Below are 20,894 nucleotides of genomic sequence, written 5' to 3' on the forward strand. Positions count from 1 at the left end.
CAATAACAAATTATAGATACGTTGGAGACGTATCAGACATTTATTCCCATTTCTTGCATGGGACCTAAACATGCAACAGAGAACACAGATTTGAATTTTCAACCAATTTATATGCATTAGGGAATGTGCATGTAATTCAAATTTGAATTATACACATGAATGCATTGAAAACTCAGTTAATGCATAAAAATGTCGAAACGAACACCAAAAATCACAAAAATTGACACAACACTCCTGTTGTTCTACGTTGACACGAGAAATTTTCTGAAAGCAATAAGAGGCAATGGATATCGTTTCGTCCCCAAAGGTGGGACATTCCCTATCGAAACCACCATGCATGTTGTGAGAAGCATATACCCAAACCTGCCCCAAATGGGACAAAAAAATTACCACTACATGTTGATGCCGCTCCATGATAGCATGCCAAGTTTCATGAATTTCAGATGTGTTTTGGATTTACTAGAATTTAAAAACAAGGTATCTCAATGTTTGCGGCCGAGTGACGACGGCAGGGTGTTTTACATTCATTCACATTTCTTGCATGGGACCTAAGCATGCAACCAAGGACACAAATTTGAATTTTCAATCCAATATGCATTAGAGCATGTGCATGTAGTTCAAATTTGAATTATGCACATAAATGCATTGAAAATTCAATTAATGCATAAAAATGTCCAAACGAACCCCGAAAAATCCCAAAAATTTACACAACACTCCTGTTGTTCTACGTTGACACTAGGAAAAAAATTGAAATTGAGAAGAGGCAATGGATATCGTTTCGTCCAGAAAGGTGAAACGTTCCCTACTGAAACCATCCGGCTTGTTGTGAGAAGCTCTAGTTATATCCCCAAACCTGCCCCAAATGGGAAATTTTTTTACCGCGGCATGTTGATGCCGCTCCATGACAGCATGCCAAGTTTCATGAATTTCAGACGAGCTTTGGAGTTACTAGAATTTAAAAACCAGGTATCTCAATGTTTGCGGCCGAGTGACGGTGGAAGGATGTTTGGCATTCATTCTCATTTCTTGCGTGGGACCTAAGCATGCAATCAAGGACATAGATTTGAATTTTCAACCAATTTATATGCATTAGAGCATGTGCCTGTAGTTCAAATTTGAATTATGCACATGAATGCATAAAAAACTTAGTTAGTGTATAAAATTATCCAAGCGAACCCCGAAAAATCCAAAAATTGACACAACACTCCTATTGTTCTATGTTGACACTAGGAAAAAAATTGAAATCGAGAAGAGGCAACAGCTATCGTTTTGTCCAGAAAGGTGAAACGTGCCCTACCGAAACCATCACACTTGTTGTGAGTAGCTCTGGTTTATGAGAAGCTTATACCCAGACCTGCCCCAAATGGGACAAAAAATTTACCACGGCATGTTGATGCCGCTCCATGATAGCATGCCAAGTTTCATGAATTTCAGACCACTTTTGGATTTACTAGAATTACAAAAGCAAGTACGTCAACGTTTGCCGGAGAGCCACGGTGCCGTGGTGTTCGAAATTCATTCCCATTTCTTCCATGGGACATAAGCATACACCCATGGACACATATATGATTTTACAACCCATATTGGTGCACCGGAGCATGTGCATGTAGTTTAATTTTGAATTGTGCACCTGAAATGGCTAGAAAATCAATTTAATGTATAAAATGTCCAAACGAACCCTGAATAATTCCAATTTTTTTCGACACACATATAGTTGCATGTTCACTGCAGATAAAAGGCCTAGCAATTCAAACACCGTCCATTGCCGCTGTGACCCCATTATGTAATTCAAATCAACATGAAAAATCATGTAGATCCCACACAGTTTATTATCACCAACCGTGTGAGATGCAGCACAAAATATCCTGGAGCACCGTCGGTGTATAGTACGCCTATGGCTTACGCGAGAAGGTGCTTCGGCTACAGTCCACAGCCGGCGTCTCAAGCACACTAGCTCGCTCCCCAAATATCATTTCACTGTTCAATCGTCGCCGGTGAAAGATGGGCACGTGGACCCGTGTCATGAGGGCAACTTCGGTGGCCCACTCTGGCGAGAGCGCGGCCGCAGCCGCCATGCACGTGCTAACAAGGTGCATGAGCGCAGCCGCAATCTGCGACCGGGTGGCCAAGGCAGCCCAAACGGCCGCTGTTGCTTCTTAGGTGGCGGCAGCAACATCTGCCTCGGGGATAGCAACTGGCGAGAGTGGCACAGTAGCTGTCCGTTCCGCAGCGGCGGCCTTAGCCCTGATGGAGGACGCCCACGACCATGTCGAGGCCGCCCACGCCCAGCTCGTGGCGGTCACCGCATGAATCGAACGAAGCTTCTCTGACAACGGTCATCAACCCACGACCGAAGAGTTGGAAATTGCCGAGAGCGTTCGAGCAGTCGTCCGTTCCTCCGCCGCATACCTTGCGACGACGGAGCCCGTCCAAGCCCAGATCGCGACCGCCCACGCCCAGCTCGTGGCGGCCTTTTCCAAAGAGATGGCGGACGCAGATGGCGAGATGCTTGCTGAGTATGGTGCGATGGATGCCATGGAGCCCCTTCCCCAGGAGACCGTCGGGCGCGAGCTGGATATGGAGGCGGCGGCAGAGATCGACGAGCAACAGCCGTAGTAGTACTCTTTGTTTTGTTTAATTAAGAGCACCGGTCTTTAATTTGTTATAGTAATGTTTAGGTTAGCTAGCTCTGTTTAATTGCTGAACTTGCTCGATTAAGAAGTGTGGGTGTGCTGTAGTCTCCTTTGTGTACCCAAATTATGCAATGACGTGGATGACCATTGTAACCAGGGAAATTCGAACCAAAATTTTTAACGTTCAAACTCATCACACACGGGTTAAGCTATCTGAATCATTTGTGATGTTCACATATCGTACACTGTTCTAAATAAGGGACCGTGTCTAATGACACTTTGCGCGCCAGTTTTTTGCTGAAGCGATTCCAAATTTTCGGCTTCCGCAGAAATACCTACCTCCCCGCCCCCTCCCCCTTACCAAAAGCCACATTTCCCCTGTTTCCGCATTCCTTTCCAAGTTGAAACCTTCACTCCTTGCTTGCAACGCCGCCTCCTCGCCGGCGACCCTCGTTCACGCTGCTCGGCCTCGTCTATCCTGGCAGGTAATCAACACCTGACTCCCATCCTCCTCCTCCTTCCACATCCCGCATGCCCCGACTGCCGGCGCGGCACCTTCCACCCAAATCACCGACCCCTCCACCAAATAAGCGCCGCCCTAAGCCATGGTGCACGCAGTATAGCCAGGATTTCAAGGAGCATTTGGCAGCGGAGAAGCAAATCACGGCCGCACGCGCGGATGAGGTCATGATGGCTGCCATTCGTGCCGACCCCCAGATCTTGGAGGAACACCTTGCCGTTTGCTAGCTACGCCGGTTAAGTATGCTCGGTTTACCCGTTGCATGTGCTACTCCTGCCTTTCCTTCACAAATTCTAGTGAATTGTGCTATCTAATTTTACCATGCAATCTGTTGCTCTAGTGTATATGTTCTATATGTCGTGCAGTGTGGTGCTCACTTATTAACTGTTTTGTTAATTAGTTGTCGTCTTCAGTTAACTGTTTGGTTCAATTCTGCAAATGTGATGTTCAATTCTCAAGGCTGCAAATTTGTATTGTCTTCCATGTGAGAAATAAATCGAATTTATCTTTACAAAATACATGAGAAACGAATACAATTGCTATATTTCCAAGTTGTCAAGCATGCTTGGTTTGGTTATACATTGTGCAATGTGGTGCTCACTTAATGTTTGGTTCATTTGTGTTGTGGTGTTTATTTATCTGTTTGGTTCAATTCAGCAATGCAATGTTCAATAGTTGTGGGTGCATTATGTTATTGTATACAATGTGAGGAATAAATTGAATTTGATTGTAGTAAATACATGAGAAACAAATACAATTGCTATATTTCCAAGTTGTTAAGCATGCTTGGTTTGGTTAACTGTCTGATCTTCTATTAGGAGTATGTTATATTGTGCAATGTGGTGCTCAGTTAATGTTTGGTTCATTTGTTGTGGTGTTTAGTTAACTGCTTGGTTCAATTCTGCAATGCGATGTCCAATTGTCGTGGGTAGAATTTTGTATTGTTGTGCATGTGACGAATAAATTGAATTTGGCTGCACTTAATACATGAGAAACATATACAAGTGCCATATTTCCTAGTTCTTAATCATGCTTGGTTTGGATAAATGGGTTTTCCATGTGGCTTGAATTAATCTGATGAATCTGCAATGTGCTTATTTTTCATCAAGATATTTTACTGATAGTATGCGAACCCTTACTTAACCTGATGACTAACTACCTTATATGTGTTGCAAGGAAACAATGGGAAGCACTGAGGTTTACAATCGAGGTTAGCACGTGCATGGTCCGTTGTCTAATAACACATTATTGTGCAATTGCAAGAACCATTCTAATATTTAATTTTTTTAACAATTTGGTATTGCACATGTAGGTCCTCCTGTAAGAGGTTTTGACCAACTATTCGACCCTTTTTGCATATGGAGAAATTAGTTGTCCATGAATATCAATCAAGTCAAGAAACTCAGAAAGATTGTTAGGATAAAGAAATTAGCGACAAAAAAATAAGATCTTTGTCTGCACAATGAAGAAGACATCAATTCACTACAAGATGGTACTAAGTACTATACCTTGCCTTTTTTTATTCCTTTGCCCCATTTCCAGTATAGAGAAGATATTTATGCACATCCTTGTTTTCAGGCCTTTCCAAAGCAGTTCACTGATGATTACCTCTCAAACTGTTGGGGAACGTAGTAATTTCACAAATTTTCCTACGCACACACAAGATCATGGTGATGCATAGCAATGAGAGGGGAGAGTGTGTCCACGTACCCCCATTGACTGAAAGCGGAAGCGTTAGCACAACGCGGTTGATGTAGTCGTACGTCTTTACGATCCGACCGATCAAGTACCGAACGTACGACACCTCCGAGTTCAGCACACGTTCAGCTCGATGACGTCCCGCGAACTCCGATCCAGCAGAGCTTCACGGGAGAGTTCCGTCAGCACGACGGCGTGGCGACGGTGATGATGTTGCTACCGATGCAGGGCTTCGCCTAAGCACCGGTACGATATGACCGAGGTGGAATATGGTGGAGTGGGGCACCGCACACGGCTGGAATAGATCAACTGATCAACTTGTGTGTCTAGAGGTGCCCCTGCCCCCGTATATAAAGGAGCAAGGGGAGGGGGCGGCCGTCCAGGAGGAGGGCGCGCCAGGGAGAAGTCCTACTCCCACCGGGAGTAGGACTCCCTCTTTTCCTAGTTGGAGCAGGAGGGGGAAAGGAAGGGAAGGAGAGAGGGGGAAGAAAAGGGGGCGCGCAGCCAGCCCTAGCCGCCCCTCCTATTCTCCACTAAGGCTCAATAGGCCCATTACTTTCCGCGGGGGGGGGGGGGGGTCCGGTAACCCCCGGTACTCCGGTAAAATCCCGATTTCACCCGGAACACTTCCGACATCCAAATATAGGTTTCCAATATATCAATCTTTATGTCTCGACCATTTCGAGACTCCTCGTCATGTCCGTGATCATATCCGGGACTCCGAACTACCTTCGGTACATCAAAACACAAAACTCATAATACCGATCATCATCTAACTTTAAGCGTGCGGACCCTACGGGTTCGAGAACTATGTAGACATGACCGAGACACGTCTCTGGTCAATAACCAATAGCGGAACCTGGATGCTCATATTGGATCCTATATATTCTACGAAGATCTTTATCGGTCAAACCGCATAACAACATCGGTATGTTACTTGCCCGAGATTCGATCGTCGGTATCTCAATACCTAGTTCAATATCGTTACCGGCAAGTCTCTTTACTCGTTCCGTAATACATCATCCCGCAACTAACTCATTAATCACATTTCTTGCAAGGCTTATAGTGATGTGCATTACCGAGAGGGCCCAGAGATACCTCTCTGACAATCGGAGTGACAAATCCTAATCTCGAAATACGCCAACCCAACAAGTACCTTTGGACACACCTGTAGAGCACCTTTATAATCACCCAGTTACGTTGTGACATTTGGTAGCACACAAAGTGTTCCTCCGGTAAACGGGAGTTGCATAATCTCATAGTCATAGGAACATGTATAAGTCATGAAGAAAGTAATAGCAGAATACTAAACGATCAAGTGCTAAGCTAACGGAATGGGTCAAGTCAATCACATTATTCTCCTAATGATGTGATCCCGTTAATCAAATGACAACTCATGTCTATGGCTAGGAAACATAACCATCTTTGATCAACGAGCTAGTCAAGTAGAGGCATACTAGTGACACTCTGTTTGTCTATGTATTCACACAAGTATTATGTTTCCGGTTAATGCAAATCTAGATGAATAATAAACATTTATCATGATTTGAGGAAATAAATAATAACTTTATTATTGCCTCTTGGGCATATTTCCTTCAGTCTCCACTTGCACTAGAGTCAATAATCTAGTTCACATCGCCTTGTGATTTAACATCAATAGTTCACATCTTTATGTGGTTAACACCCATAGTTCACATCGATATGTGACCAACACCCAAAGGGTTTACTAGACTCAGTAATCTAGTTCACATCGTTATGTGATTAACACCCAAAGAGTACTAAGGTGTGATCATGTTTTGCTTGTGAGATAATTTAGTCAACGGGTCTGTCACATTCAGATCCGTAAGTATTTTAGAAATTTCTATGTCTACAATGCTCTGCACGGAGCTACTCTAGCTAATAGCTCCCACTTTCAATATGTATCCAGATTGAGACTTAGAGTCATCTGGATCAGTGTCAAAACTTGCATCGACGTAACCCTTTACGATGAACCTTTTGTCACTTCCATAATCGAGAAACATATCCTTATTCCACTAAGGATAATTTTGGCCGCTGTCCCAGTGATCTACTCCTAGATCACTATTGTACTCCCTTGCCAAACTCAGTGGTAGGGTATACAATAGATCCGGTACATAGCATGGCATACTTTATAGAACTTATGTCTGAGGCATAGGGAATGACTTTCATTCTCTTTCTATCTTCTACCGTGGTCGGGCTTTGAGTCTTACTCAACTTCACACCTTGTAACACAAGCAAGAACTCTTTCTTTGACTGTTCCATTTTGAACCATTTCAAAATCTTGTCAAGGTATGTACTCATTGAAAAAACTTATCAAGCGTCTTGATCTATCTCTATAGATCTTGATGCTCAATATGTAAGCAGCTTCACCGAGGTCTTTCTTTGAAAAACTCCTTTCAAATACTCCTTTATGCTTTCCAGAAAATTCTACATTATTTCCGATCAACAATATGTCATTCACATATATTTATCAGAAATGCTGTAGTGCTCCCACTGATTTTCTTGTAAATACAGGCTTCACCGCAAGTCTGTATAAAACTATATGCTTTGATCAACTCATCAAAGCGTATATTCCAACTCCGAGATGCTTGCACCAGTCCATAGATGGATCGCTGGAGCTTGCACATTTTGTTAGCACCTTTAGGATCAACAAAACCTTCTGGTTGCATCATATACAACTCTTCATTAAGAAATCCATTAAGGAATGTAGTTTTGACATCCATTTGCCAGATTTCATAAAATGTGGCAATTTGCTAACATGATTTGGACAGACTTAAGCATCGCTACGAGTGAGAAAATCTCATCGTAGTCAACACCTTGAACTTTGTCAAAAACCTTTTTTCGACAAGTCTAGCTTTGTAGATAGTAACACTACTATCAGCGTCGGTCTTCCTCTTGAACATCCATTTATTTTCAATGGCTTGCCGATCATAGGGCAAGTCAACCAAAGTCCATACATTGTTCTCATACATGGATCCCATCTCAGATTTCATGGCCTCAAGCCATTTTTGCGGAATCTGGGCTCATCATCGCTTCCTCATAGTTCGTAGGTTCGTCATGGTCAAGTAACATGACCTCCAGAACAGGATTATCGTACCACTCTATTGCGGATCTCACTCTGGTTTACCTACGAGGTTCGGTAGTAACTTGATCTGAAGTTACATGATCATCATCATTAGCTTCCTCACTAGTTGGTGTAGTAGTCACAGGAACAGATTTCTGTGATGAACTACTTTCCAATAAGGGAGCTGGTACAGTTACCTCATCAAGTTCTACTTTCCTCCCACTCACTTCTTTCGAGAGAAACTCCTTCTCTAGAAAGGATCCATTCTTAGCAACGAATATCTTGCCTTCGGATCTGTGATAGAAGGTGTACCCAACTGTCTCCTTTGGGTATCCTATGAAGACACATTTCTCTGATTTGGGTTTGAGCTTATCAGGATGAAACTTTTTCTTATAAGCATCGCAACCCCAAAATTTAAGAAACGACAACTTTGGTTTCTTGCCAAACCACAGTTCATACGGTGTCGTCTCAACGGATTTAGGTGGTGCCCTTTTTAACGTGAATGCAGCTGTCTCCAATGCATAACCCCAAAACTATAGTGGTAAATCGGTAAGAAACATCATAGATTGCACTATATCCAATAAAGTACGGTTATGACGTTCGGACACACCATTATGCTGTGGTGTTCCAGGTGGCACGAATTTGTGAAACTATTCCACATTGTTTTAATTGAAGACCAAACTTGTAACTCAAATATTTGTCTCCGCTATCAGATCATAGAAACTTTATTTTGTTGTCACGATGATTTTCCACTTCACTCTGAAATTCTTTGAACTTTTCAAATGTTTCGGACTTATGTTTCATCAAGTAGATATACCCATATCTGCTCAAATCATCTGTGAAGGTCAGAAATTAATGATACCCGCTGCGAGCCTCAACACTCATCGGACCGCATACATCAGTATGTATTATTTCCAATAAGTCAGTTGCTCGCTCCATTGTTCCGGAGAACGGAGTCTTAGTCATCTTGCCCATGAGGCATGGTTCGCAAGCATCAAGTGATTCATAATCAAGTGATTCCAAAAACCCATCAGCATGGAGTTTCTTCATGCACTTTACACCAATATGACCTAAATGGCAGTACCACAAATAAGTTGCACTATCATTACTAACTATGCATCTTTTAGCTTCAATATTATGAATATGTGTATCACTACAATCGAGATCCAACAAACCATTTTCATTGGGTGTATGACCATAGAAGGTTTTATTCATGTAAACAGAACAACAATTATTCTCTAATTTAAATGAATAACCGTATTGCAATAAACATGATCAAATCATATTTATGCTCAACGCAAACACCAAATAAAATTTATTTAGGTTCAACACTAATCCCGAAAGTATAGGGAGTGTGCGATGATGATCATATCGATCTTGGAACTGCTTCCAACACGCATCGTCACTTCACTCTTAACTAGTTTATGTTCATTCTGCAACTCCCGTTTCGAGTTACTACTCTTAGCAACTGAACTAGTTACAAATACCGCGGGGTTGCTATAAACACTAGTAAAAGTACACATCAATAACATGTATATCAAATATACCTTTGTTCATTTTGCCATCTTTCTTATCCGCCAAATACTTGGGGCAGTTCCGCTTCAAGTGACTAGTCCCTTTGCAGTAGAAGCACTTAGTCTCAGGCTTAGGTCCAGACTTGGGCTTCTTCACTTGAGCAGCAACTTGCTTGCCGTTCTTCTCGAAGTTCCCCTTCTTCCCTTTGCCCTTTTCATGAAACTAGTGGTCTTGTTAACCATCAACATTTGATGTTTTTCTTGATTTCTACCTTCGTCGATTTCAGCATCACGAAGAGCTTGGGAATCGTTTCCATTATCCCTTGCATATTATAGTTCATCACGAAGTTCTAGCAACTTGGTGATAGTGACTAGAGAACTTTGTCAATCACTATCTTATCTAGAAGATTAACTCCCACTTGATTCAAGTGATTGTAGTACTCAGACAATCTGAGCACATGCTTACTGGTTGAGCTATTCTCCTCCATCTTGTAGGCAAAGTAATGTCAGAGGTCTCATACCTCTCGACACGGGCATGAGTATGAAATACCAATTTCAACTCTTGGAACATCTTATATGCTCCATGGCATTCAAAACATTTTTGAAGTCCTGGTTCTAAGCCGTAAAGCATGGTGCACTAAACTATCAAGTAGTTATCTTACCGAGCTTTTGTCAAAACGTCTGGACTGCTCCTACAATAGTTCTGTCACCTAGCGGTGCATCAAGGACATAATACTTCTGTGCAGCAATGAGGATAATCCTCAGATCACGGAGCTAGTCCGCATCTTTGCTACTAACATCTTTCAACTTATTTTTCTCTAGGAACATATCAAAAATAAAAAAGGGGAGCTAAACGCGAGCTATTGATCTACAACATAGACATGCTAATACTACCAGGACTAAGTTCATGATAAATTAAAGTTCAATTAATCATATTACTTAAGAACTCCCACTTAGATAGACATCCCTCTAATCATCTAAGTGATCACGTGATCCATATCAACTAAACCATGTCCGATCATCACGTGAGATGGAGTAGTTTTCAATGGTGAACATCATTATGTTGATCATATCTACTATATGATTCACGCTCGATCTTTCGGTCTCAGTGTTCCGAGGCCATATCTGCATATGCTAGGCTCATCAAGTTTAACCTGAGTATTCCGCGTGTGCAACTGTTTTGCACCCGTTGTATTTGAACGTAGAGCTTATCACACCCGATCATCACGTGGTGTCTCAGCACGAAGAACTTTCACAACGGTGCATACTCAGGGAGAACACTTATACCTTGAAATTTAGTGAGAGATCATCTTATAATGCTACCGTCGATCTAAGCAAAATAAGATGCATAAAAGATAAACATCACATGCAATCAATATAAGTGATATGATATGGCCATCATCATCTTGTGCTTGTGATCTCCATCTCCGAAGCACCGTCATGATCACCATCGTCACCGGCGCGACACCTTGATCTCCATCGTAGCATCGTTCTCGTCTCGCCAACGATAGCTTCTACGACTATCGTTACCGCTTAGTGATAAAGTAAAGCAATTACAGGGCAATTGCATTGCATACAATAAAGCGACAACCATATGGCTCCTGCCAGTTGCCGATAACTTGGTTACAAAACATGATCATCTCATACAATAAATATAGCATCATGCCTTGACCATATCACATCACAACATGCCCTGCAAAAACAAGTTAGACGTCCTCTACTTTGTTGTTGCAAGTTTTACGTGGCTGCTACGGGCTGAGCAAGAACCGTTCTTACCTACGCATCAAAACCACAACGATAGTTTGTCAAGTTAGTGTTGTTTTAACCTTCTCAAGGACCGGGCGTAGCCACACTCGGTTCAACTAAAGTTGGAGAAACTGACACCCGCCAGCCACCTGTGTGCAAAGCACGTCGGTAGAACCAGTCTCGGGTAAGCGTATGCGTAATGTCGGTCCGGGCCGCTTCATCCAACAATAGCGCCGAACCAAAGTATGACATGCTGGTAAGCAGTATGACTTATATCGTCCACAACTCACTTGTGTTCTACTCGTGCACACACAGGATCATGGTGATGCATAGCAACGAGAGGGGAGAGTGTGTCCACGTACCCTCGTAGACCGAAAGCGGAAGCGTTAGCACAACGCGGTTGATGTAGTCGTACGTTTTCACGATCCGACCGATCAAGTACCGAACGTACGGCACCTTCGAGTTCAGCACACGTTCAGCTCGATGACGTCCCGCGAACTCCGATCCAGCAGAGCTTCACGGGAGAGTTCCGTCAGCACGACGGCGTGGTTACGGTGATGATGTTGCTACCGATGCAGGGCTTCGCCTAAGCACCACTACGATATGACCGAGGTGAAATATGGTGGAGGGGGGCACCGCACACGGCTGGAATAGATAAACTGACCAACTTGTGTGTCTAGAGGTGCCCCCCTGCCCCCATATATAAAGGAGCAAGGGGAGGGGGCGGCCGGCCAGGAGGAGGGCGTGCCAGGGAGGAGTCCTACTCCCACCGGGAGTAGGACTCCCTCTTTTCCTAGTTGGAGTAGGAGGGGGAAAGGAAGGGAAGGAGAGAGGGGGAAGGAAAGGGCCCCCCCTCCTTGTCCAATTCGGACTAGAGGGGGAGGGGCACGCGGCCAGCCCTAGCCGCCCCTCCTCTTCTCCACTAAGTCCCAATAGGCCCATTACTTTCCCGGGGGGGGGGGGGTTCCGGTAACCCCGGGTACTCCGGTAAAATCCCGATTTCACCCGGAACACTTCCGACATCCAAATATAGGCTTCCAATATATCAATCTTTATGTCTCAACCATTTCGAGACTCCTCGTCATGCCCGTGATCATATCCAGGACTCCGAACTACCTTCGGTACATCAAAACACAAAACTCATAATACCGATCATCATCTAACTTTAAGCATGCGGACCCTACGGGTTCGAGAACTATGTAGACATGACCGAGACACGTCTGTGGTCAATAACCAATAGCGGAACCTGGATGCTCATATTGGCTCCTACATATTCTACGAAGATCTTTATCGGTCAAACCGCATAACAACATACGTTGTTCCCTTTGTCATCGGTATGTTACTTGCCCGAGATTTGATCGTCGGTATCTCAATACCTAGTTCAATCTCGTTACCGGCAAGTCTCTTTACTCGTTCCGTAATACATCATCCCGCAACTAACTCATTAGTCACATTGCTTGCAAGGCTTATAGTGATGTGCATTACCGAGAGGGCCCAGAGATACCTCTCTGACAATCAGAGTGACAAATCCTAATCTCGAAATACGCCAAACCAACAAGTACCTTTGGAGACACCTATAGAGCACCTTTATAATCACCCAGTTACGTTGTGACGTTTGGTAGCACACAAAGTGTTCCTCCGATAAACGGGAGTTGCATAATCTCACAGTCATAGGAACATGTATAAGTCATGAAGAAAGCAATAGCAGAATACTAAACGATCAAGTGCTAAGCTAACGGAATGGGTCAAGTCAATCACATCATTCTCCTAATGATGTGATCCCGTTAATCAAATGACACTCATGTCTATGGCTAGGAAACATAACCATCTTTGATCAACGAGCTAGTCAAGTAGAGGCATACTAGTGACACTCTGTTTGTCTATGTATTCACACAAGTATTATGTTTTCGGTTAATACAATTCTAGCATGAATAATAAACATTTATCATGATATAAGGAAATAAATAATAACCTTATTATTGCCTCTAGGGCATATTTCCTTCACAAACCACCTCTATGGTCAGGAGGCGAGGAAGGTTTTCATACAACACCCACGGTTCAATATTGAAGTGTTCCTGAAGAGGACGAAGGATGGACGGTCAATCATCCAGAGGCACTGGCCTAAAGTTGCAAAGACCTTCAACATGAATGAAGTCTCAATATTCGCCTTCCGCTTCAGCAGTTTTCCAGATGAGATGCACCTGTCTATATACCATATATGATGCTAATTTCGAAAGGTTCTACATGTTGCATGTGAAACTTGGTGCTGGTGCAGTTGTGTAATGGGGTAGCTGAGTGCTGAAGCTATATCATGTTGTACTCTGATGTATTTCAATTATGAAATCCTGCTTCTTTAATATGGAAATGAAATATATTATGTGCTTAATATGAATGTCAATTAGATTAATAAATGGATTATTAATAATAGGGCAATTAGCCTGCTAATTGGGTTTTGCTATTGCAAACGGTAATTCTGAAAATAACATGGGCGATGACCTCAGTCAACGCACATAGTTTTTATGAATAAACCATGTTGGATCAATGAACAATCACACACGACCTTATCTTGAAAACTGTTTGTGTTAGGCCACCCTTCGCAAACGTTTACCACATAAAAACTGTGTATGATGGACAACACTTTGACACACAGTTTCTTCTACGCACCGTGTGTTATGCATTCAATAACGCAAACGATAAAATTGTTAATATCGTGTGCAATGGCAACGCTATCACAAATGATTTAACGGGGAAATTAGTGTGTGATGTACCTGTGAACGGAAACGTTTTCCTTGGAGCGACTATATGGGATGTACATACGAACGGAAATGTTTAGCGGGGACTGATTGTGTGGGATGTACTTGCGACCGGAAACAATTTCGCATGTATAATTGTATTTTTTAGCTCTACTGTACGTATTTTCGTATTTGAGCGCTCGCCGGTCGCACACGACCTCATTTTGCCGAGCATGTGTGCCAGGAGGGCATATTCCCGACGGTTTCTGGGTCGTGTGGGAAGGACCCCCTATCGCCGTCACTCACTAGGCGACGGTTCCAAATGCCGTCGCGGAAAGGGGTTAAAAACCGTTTGTATAGCACCGATGCGTACTAGTGAGGATTCGTTCGAGCGTGTGGCTTTTTTAAAGATTTGCCAACACTTTGTTGATCACTGTTGTTGTTTAAGGAAATACAAGTGTGGGGTTTTCGTGGTGATAGTGGGGGCAGTGTGGGCCATGGCAGGCCGGTCCCATGTAGTGGCGGTGTCCGGGCGCGTCCAAGCCTCTTCATATCCGGCTTAAATATGGACCAAGTATGGACTGCTGGTCTGTCTAAATGTTTGAGTCGCTTTTAAACGGCGCGGTTGGGTGCGGTTTTTCGTTTGGACAGCCCTGGCAGTGTGGTCGTTTGAGGTAGATATGAGGGTCCGGTTGGAGATGCTCTCAGTGCTGTATTCACGTCCTTTAGAGCAACTCCAACGGGCCGACCCAAATGGGCGGCGCATTTGTCCGCATTTTGTCCGTTTGGGCCGGCCTCCCGCCCGGCGTCCGCCCTGTTTTAGATTTGGGTCGGCAGTGTGCCCAACGCGCCGACCCATTTCATGTCCGCACTCAATTTTTAAAAAGGGCCAGCGGCCATAGATCATGCCAGCGGCCATGTCTCATGCGGCACCTTGCTAGCGCCGACATACAATGCTGGCTTCAAAAAATGTCACCACGCAGTTCATGTTGGCACACTCGCCAGCGGCCGGCACACATGCCAGCACACAAAAAGGGGTTGGACTTGAGTTCGACCACGCCATCACGGCCCCGTGGTCATGCCAGCACACCTGCCGGCATACAAAAAAAGGATGGCGCTCGCCGCCACGAGATCACTCGTCGTTGAACTTGAGCATGTCGGCCTGCATCTTCTCAAACCACGACCTCTTCCTTGGTGACATGGTGTTGAGATCCACCTTCATGATCTCCACCCCGGTCATCATGCTCGCGAGAGCCACTTCTTTCGCCTTGGTCTTGGCGTTGGTGGCCTCGATCTCTAGCATATTGGCTTGCTTCCTCGCCTCTATCTCAAGCATCTTGGCTTGCTTCTCTGCGTCATCTCAAGCCTCCTTCTTTGAATCTCCATGAAGGCGTTCATTTGCTCTTCTTTGTAACGCCAGCGCTCCTCCTCCCTTGAGTCCTTCTTATTCATCATGCCCTCCACGCTTGCGATCAAGGCGTTCGATGCCGCATCCCTCTTGTCCTCCTTCTTGGAGTTGGTCTTCCCCCGCGGTCGTGCCTTCTCGCCGTCCCCAACCTCCTCCACGGCTTGCTTCCCCCCACGCGACTTGAGGGCGGCATATTGCGCCTTGAACTTCCTCGTCTTTAATGACCCTAAAGCAATGGGAGAGGTTGAAGCACTTGCCATTGTGTTGGACCTTGAATGCCTCCAAAGCTTGAAATGCCTACAAATGTATTTCATGCAAGCATATTGGCAAATGGTATGCAAATGAACACGCAAGCATAAACTTGAAGGCACAAAAGAGGGCGGCTTGCTAGCATACCATGTCTTGCATGCCGATGCCGCTCACGGGCGGGCCTTGACGCTCTCAAGGTGGCACAGAACTTGTTGCACTCTTGTTGGATCACCCTCCATCGCTTCGAAATGGACACCCACCCGCGCGTGCTCACTATTTGGTAAGGCGGAAACTTCTTGCGCTCATGAAACTCACAATCGACATGAATCCAAAAAGTTGAATGCTTTTGTTCGGCGCCCGTCTTGGGGTCTTGCCCAATGTCTCTCAACACTCGCAAAGAAGCTTGTCCTCGACTGCCGTGTATGCCTTGGTCCGCTTGCTCTTGCGTTTCGGCTTCGGCCCGACGTCTTGGTTGGCGAGCTCGTCCTCGAACAAAGGCTCCCCTTCGATGTCGCACTCATCCTCTACCTCTTGCCCATAGTCCTCCGAAAAATCGTGGTCAAGTGGGAAACCGTCCAGGTCCATGCCGGCCTGATCACGCATGAAGGCCGCCTGATCGGGATCGTAGCCAGCGGCCGGCGTGAATGCCCCTCAGCCGTCCTGGCTTTTGTGTCTTGTCGAGATCGTAGCCAGCGGCCGGCGCACCACCCTCGAAGATCAGGTTCTGCATGTAGTCCTCGTCGCCGGCGGCCGGCATTCCGTCGAACAGGTTGCGTGCGCCCGACATCACGTCGGTCGGCATCTGCCGCGCGCGTTTCCTCGCGCCTCCGGATGACGAGCTACCGGCCACCGGTGTGACGCTGAGGTCGATGGGCGCGGGCGCCGGCCTGGAAGGCGCCACCACGCTCACCTCGGGCGAGCACTCCCAGAAGAGGCGGGAGGCCTGCGGGTAGACGTGGAAGCCGGGCATCGGGGTGCAAGCCGACGCGCGGGGCGAGTCGGGCAACACCATCCGAGGGAACGCGGATGAGCCGGTGCTGGCCGCGGCCATGGCGGCATTGACGAGGCCGTGCTGGCTAGGGTTTAACCCTAGCATATAGAGCGCCACCCTCGTTGCCACCGTGACGCGGGCGTTGGAGACCTCCTGCTGCGCGGCGGCGGCGACGGCGGCCACCGCGATGGCTTCATCCCTCGCGTCCGCGGCGTGCCTCCGGCCCTTCCTCTTGGCCGACTCCCTTGCCCGCTGTTCGGGCGTCAACGCCTTCTTCGGCTTGGGCGCGGCGGCGGTCTTGCGGGGAACGCGAGGCTTGCCTTTGCCGGAGGGGGCGGTCGTCATGTCGGGCTAGGCGAGGGAGGCGAGGCCGACGGCGGCGTCGAGGTTGAGTACGTCTTCGTCCATGGCGAGGGGTGGGGCGGGAGCGCGCGCGGGCGGGAGGGTTTTTTTGGTAGGTGGGATGGAGGGAAATGGTGGAGGCTGCCACCGACCAGCGGGCCCGGGAGGAGGAGAAGGCGCGCGCACGTCCATCTCGTGTCCGCGCCGACGTTAAGCCGACTAAAAAATGGGCTGGGAATGGGTCGGCAGGCGGACGCCAAGCGGACACGTGTCCGTTTGGGTAGACGCGTTTAGCCGACTTTTGTGTCCGCGCCGATCTAAACGGACGCCGGCGAAGAAAATAGGTCGCCCGGTTGAAGTTGCTCTTATTTATTTCTACATCTACTTGTTGTACTACATGGGGTCGCGATGGCTCATGTGGACGTACACCACCAGGTACAAGAGTAGAAGTGATGTCATCTAATCCAACGCATCATGACTCCTCGATGGGCATCTTGATTCCCTTGATCTCGCGCGCGAGGGTCCGCAGCTCCTCGACCTCGTCGGCGGTGAGGCTCCACCCGAGTGCACCGGCGAACTCCATTGCCTGCCCGGCGTTCTTGGCCCCCGGGATGGGCACCACGTTGCCCTGGCAGGTCAGCCAGTTGAGAGACACCTGAAACCGCCACAATCCATTAAACTCTCCTGCACAGATTTTATAGTCTATATATACAATTTCTTTCAGGATCGATACTTGTTTTTGAGAGGAGAGAGGGAAACACGATGAGTTGATTAATGAAGTCTGAAGCACCTGAGTTGGTTTCTTGCCATAGCTTACTCCAATCTCTTTGATCCTGTTCATCAGCGGTTGGAGCTGCGTGCATGACATTAAAAAACAAACATCTTCAGTGAGCAGAGATGCAGTTGCAGCGGAGTTTTTCTTGTCAAGGGGACATGAAGATCCAAGCATTGTGCAAGGGTTTCAGAAATGGTATCACCTTGGCGAGGAACTCGGGAGTGTAGGTATTCCCCCGAGGACCCGTGGGTGGATTCTCCGGAGTGTATTTCCCTGACAGAACACCTGAATCCAAAAAATAATGGGGAAAAGATGATTAATAAATAGTAAAACAAAGATGATTCATGAATCAATAATGGAGAAGTTGAGCAGGGAGGGAGGGAGGGAGGGAGAAAAGGAAGGAAACCTTGGGCGATGGGGGAATAGGCGATGAGCGTGACGCCGAGCTCGTCGCAGGCAGCCTTGACGCCGTTCTCCTCGGGCGTCCTGTAGATGAGGCTGTAGTTCACCTGGTTCACGGCCAGCGGGACGCCCCTCTTCTTGAGCCGCGCGTGTGCGTCCCGGAGGCGTTTCTCTGATGTCAAATCACACCATACGTTACATACATCCAGTGGGTAATCTCTCAACTGTTATCTTCTGATGAATAAGGCATTTCTACTCCACGGCCAGTTAAGAACTTAAGATGTTAGTACCATTGTAGTTGGAGACTCCGACGGCCTTGACGAGACCTTGCTCGTACGCGTCCGCCAGGCCATCAAGGTACCCTGAATGAAATAGTTAACCATGCAAGCAAGAATATCAAGTCTGTTCATGCACCTTGAATCAATATGAATAATTGGATTGGATACCTTCGTTTCCCCATAGCCCTGGCCTGAAAAAGATAACAAGTGTTTGTCCGTCAGCAAAAGTCTGAAGAATACAGTAATTCAGAACTAGGCAGAGATTCAGACAAGTTAAGGATTGGCGGACCAGTGGAGCTGGTAGAGCTCGACGGAGGGGAGGCCCAGGCGCTCCAGCGACTTCTTGAGCGCCGAGAGGACGCTGCCACGTCCGAACCTCCAGGGCAGCGCCGCAAACTTGGTGGCCACGGTCACCTCCACCGCCCCCTTCTGCTGCCTCTCCCTGATGAAACTGTCATCAACATGCATAACACGCATCGTCAATCACTAGTCATCGATATAATTACATTTATGGACAAATTTGTTGAATCTCTGATGGTAAATACTCATTATGGACAACTGATGCATGGGATGGTTTACGTACTCTCCCAGTAGGCTTTCTGAATTCACTGCTCCCATGAGCTGCATGAGGGACACAAGACATAAGACTTACTGTATTAAATAACTACAAAATTATCGAATATCCCATTAGGCTCCTGAACTCATCTACACCCTGTGAACTCATCTTTTAAAATTATCGAATATCGAATTTGCCTTTTGTCCTGAGAGCTCATCAGATGTTGAAATGCGCTGATTTTTTGGCACGGACCTCAAGAACTCAAGCATCTTTTCACAAAAAATTCAATTGTCTTTAAAAAGTTGCTATTTTTGGCGAACTTACTGTTCACTCGCGGGCTCATCTGAGCACAGGAGCCAAAATGCAATTTGAGACTCGGATGATTAGGGAATCAATCCGTGAGATTTTTAGCCACAAAAAAAGAAAAAACCGAGAGATTTGCTCTTACCGCTGTGCCGTATACTTCGGCGGTGTCAAAGAAAGTCATTCCGTTGTCGATGCTGGCGTCGAATGCTGCTTTAGCCTCCTTCAGTCTCCTGTCTGCATGCCAAATTAACCTTTTTTGAGGATGAAAAGCCCCAAGTACTTTCTTTTTTCGCGGGAAAAAAAGCCCTACTTCCTTTGATTCATATTAATTTAAAGTTGCACTAAAGCTGCGACAAGTAATATGGATCGAAGGAAGTAATATGTTTTCGGTTCTTCTTTCCTGCAGGCAAATAATCTGGATCATACTGTATGATGCTTCATGGGAAGCATGACCAGCGTTTCAGAGTGTTAATTTGGTAGTCACACTTTCTGACTGACCCTGTAAACAACGTAGACCAGGCATGTACAATTGTAGATGTAGGTAGTACCACACACACATGACGCAGCACCACGCCCACGTGTACATCGACGGACCTAGTGCAAGTTTAGCCGCAAAGTTTAAGCAGTTCAAGTCCAATTTCGTCGTGCGTCGTCTCGACGAGGGCGTGATGTTCGAGGCAAAAAACGAACCTATGGATCGAGATTAACACGTACGCGACGTCTTAACAAAAAGAACATGTGACGAAACGAGTGTCTCACCGTCCCACTCGGAGTCGTTCCAGTAGGTGGTGTCGCCCCACGACCACGCGCCGATGCCGAGCTTGCTCACCGCCACGCTGGACTCGCCCAGCCTCACCTTGTCCTCCTCCGCCACCTTCGCCCCCGCACCCGCCCTCGGCGGTCGCAGCGCCGCCGTCGCTCTCCTCTCCTGCCGCCGGCCGTCCAGCGGGCCGAAGCAGCAACCCACGCCGCGGCCGGCGCCGACCTGCAGCGAAGCCATTCCTAGCTAGTTGCAAGCTCCACCAGCTAGTACTGTACTTTGCTCGCTCGCTCGCTTGCTCGGCCGCTGAGGCACCAGCCACCACTCGATCTCTTAAAGAGCTCTCAGCTCGATCGGCCGTTGCTCTGGGGCTTAACTAGTTTGTCTGGCCAGGAGGAGAGGGGACGAGGAGGAACAGGGAGAGGACCTGCGGCTTGGTTGGCGCCTTGGCAGCTATCCGGAGACAATTGGCGGCTAGCTCAGATACTTTGTGCGTGCGTGGCTGCATCGGCCTCGCCCGGAGCTGTCTGCCAATTCTAGTGTTGTAGGCGCTAGGGCAGCTATGTTTCGGAGCCGCGACGTGACGCACGTGGGCGGTCTGGTGGACCCCACCTTTTCGTTGCCACATGGGAGAAGAAATAGACGGTCAGCATTTCCACGGACATGGTAAGTTTCATGACTAAAAGGAGCAGGAATCTTCTACGCTAACTTCCATGGGTAAAATCCGGACAATGAGTATAGGGGCATGAACATAGAGGCGTACAGGCTACGGAGATGCAGAGGGTGTACGCACAAGGATGTATACATGTTCTGGCCTTCAACAATGAAGGTAATATCCTACTTCCTATTGATGTTTTGTTCTCTCCTTTATAGAATGATCACATATGTTCCAACTCCATCTG

The 20,894-nt window shown here is 46.6% G+C and overlaps 1 protein-coding gene across 2 annotated transcripts; it reads right to left on the reverse strand.

Moving 5' to 3' along the window:
• Positions 1 to 17,256: 17,256 nt before the first annotated feature.
• Positions 17,257 to 20,620, reverse strand: LOC109767226 (uncharacterized oxidoreductase At1g06690, chloroplastic). 2 transcript variants are annotated; one of them, XM_073508501.1, is made up of 11 exons: positions 20,420 to 20,620; positions 19,992 to 20,160; positions 19,375 to 19,466; positions 18,954 to 18,991; positions 18,660 to 18,821; positions 18,539 to 18,561; positions 18,383 to 18,454; positions 18,097 to 18,264; positions 17,893 to 17,975; positions 17,706 to 17,768; positions 17,257 to 17,570 (listed from the first exon to the last, which is right to left on the reverse strand). In XM_073508501.1, exons 1-11 carry the CDS (start codon positions 20,618 to 20,620, stop codon positions 17,388 to 17,390), a joined length of 1,254 nt encoding a protein of 417 aa, XP_073364602.1. In that variant the 3' UTR covers positions 17,257 to 17,387. The 2 variants fall into 2 exon arrangements, with proteins under 2 accessions (XP_073364602.1, XP_020181576.1); XM_020325987.4 differs by having other exon boundaries at positions 19,992 to 20,524.
• Positions 20,621 to 20,894: the final 274 nt, after the last annotated feature.

This window comes from Aegilops tauschii, chromosome 2 (assembly GCF_002575655.3).
Source record: "Aegilops tauschii subsp. strangulata cultivar AL8/78 chromosome 2, Aet v6.0, whole genome shotgun sequence".
Lineage (NCBI taxonomy): Eukaryota > Viridiplantae > Streptophyta > Magnoliopsida > Poales > Poaceae > Aegilops > Aegilops tauschii.

What these genes read in the sequence shown, in the direction of transcription:
- LOC109767226 (XM_073508501.1), bottom strand. Translation starts at nt 20,620, where the DNA reads ATGTGGCAACGAAAAGGTGGGGTCCACCAGACCGCCCACGTGCGTCAC. An exon ending in TCAGAAAGCCTACTGGGAGA is followed by an intron (nt 18,822 to 18,953) that starts GTACGTAAACCA and finishes TGTTGATGACAG; the next exon opens with TTTCATCAGGGAGAGGCAGC. An exon ending in AGGGCTATGGGGAAACGAAG is followed by an intron (nt 18,455 to 18,538) that starts GTATCCAATCCA and finishes TATTTCATTCAG; the next exon opens with GGTACCTTGATGGCCTGGCG.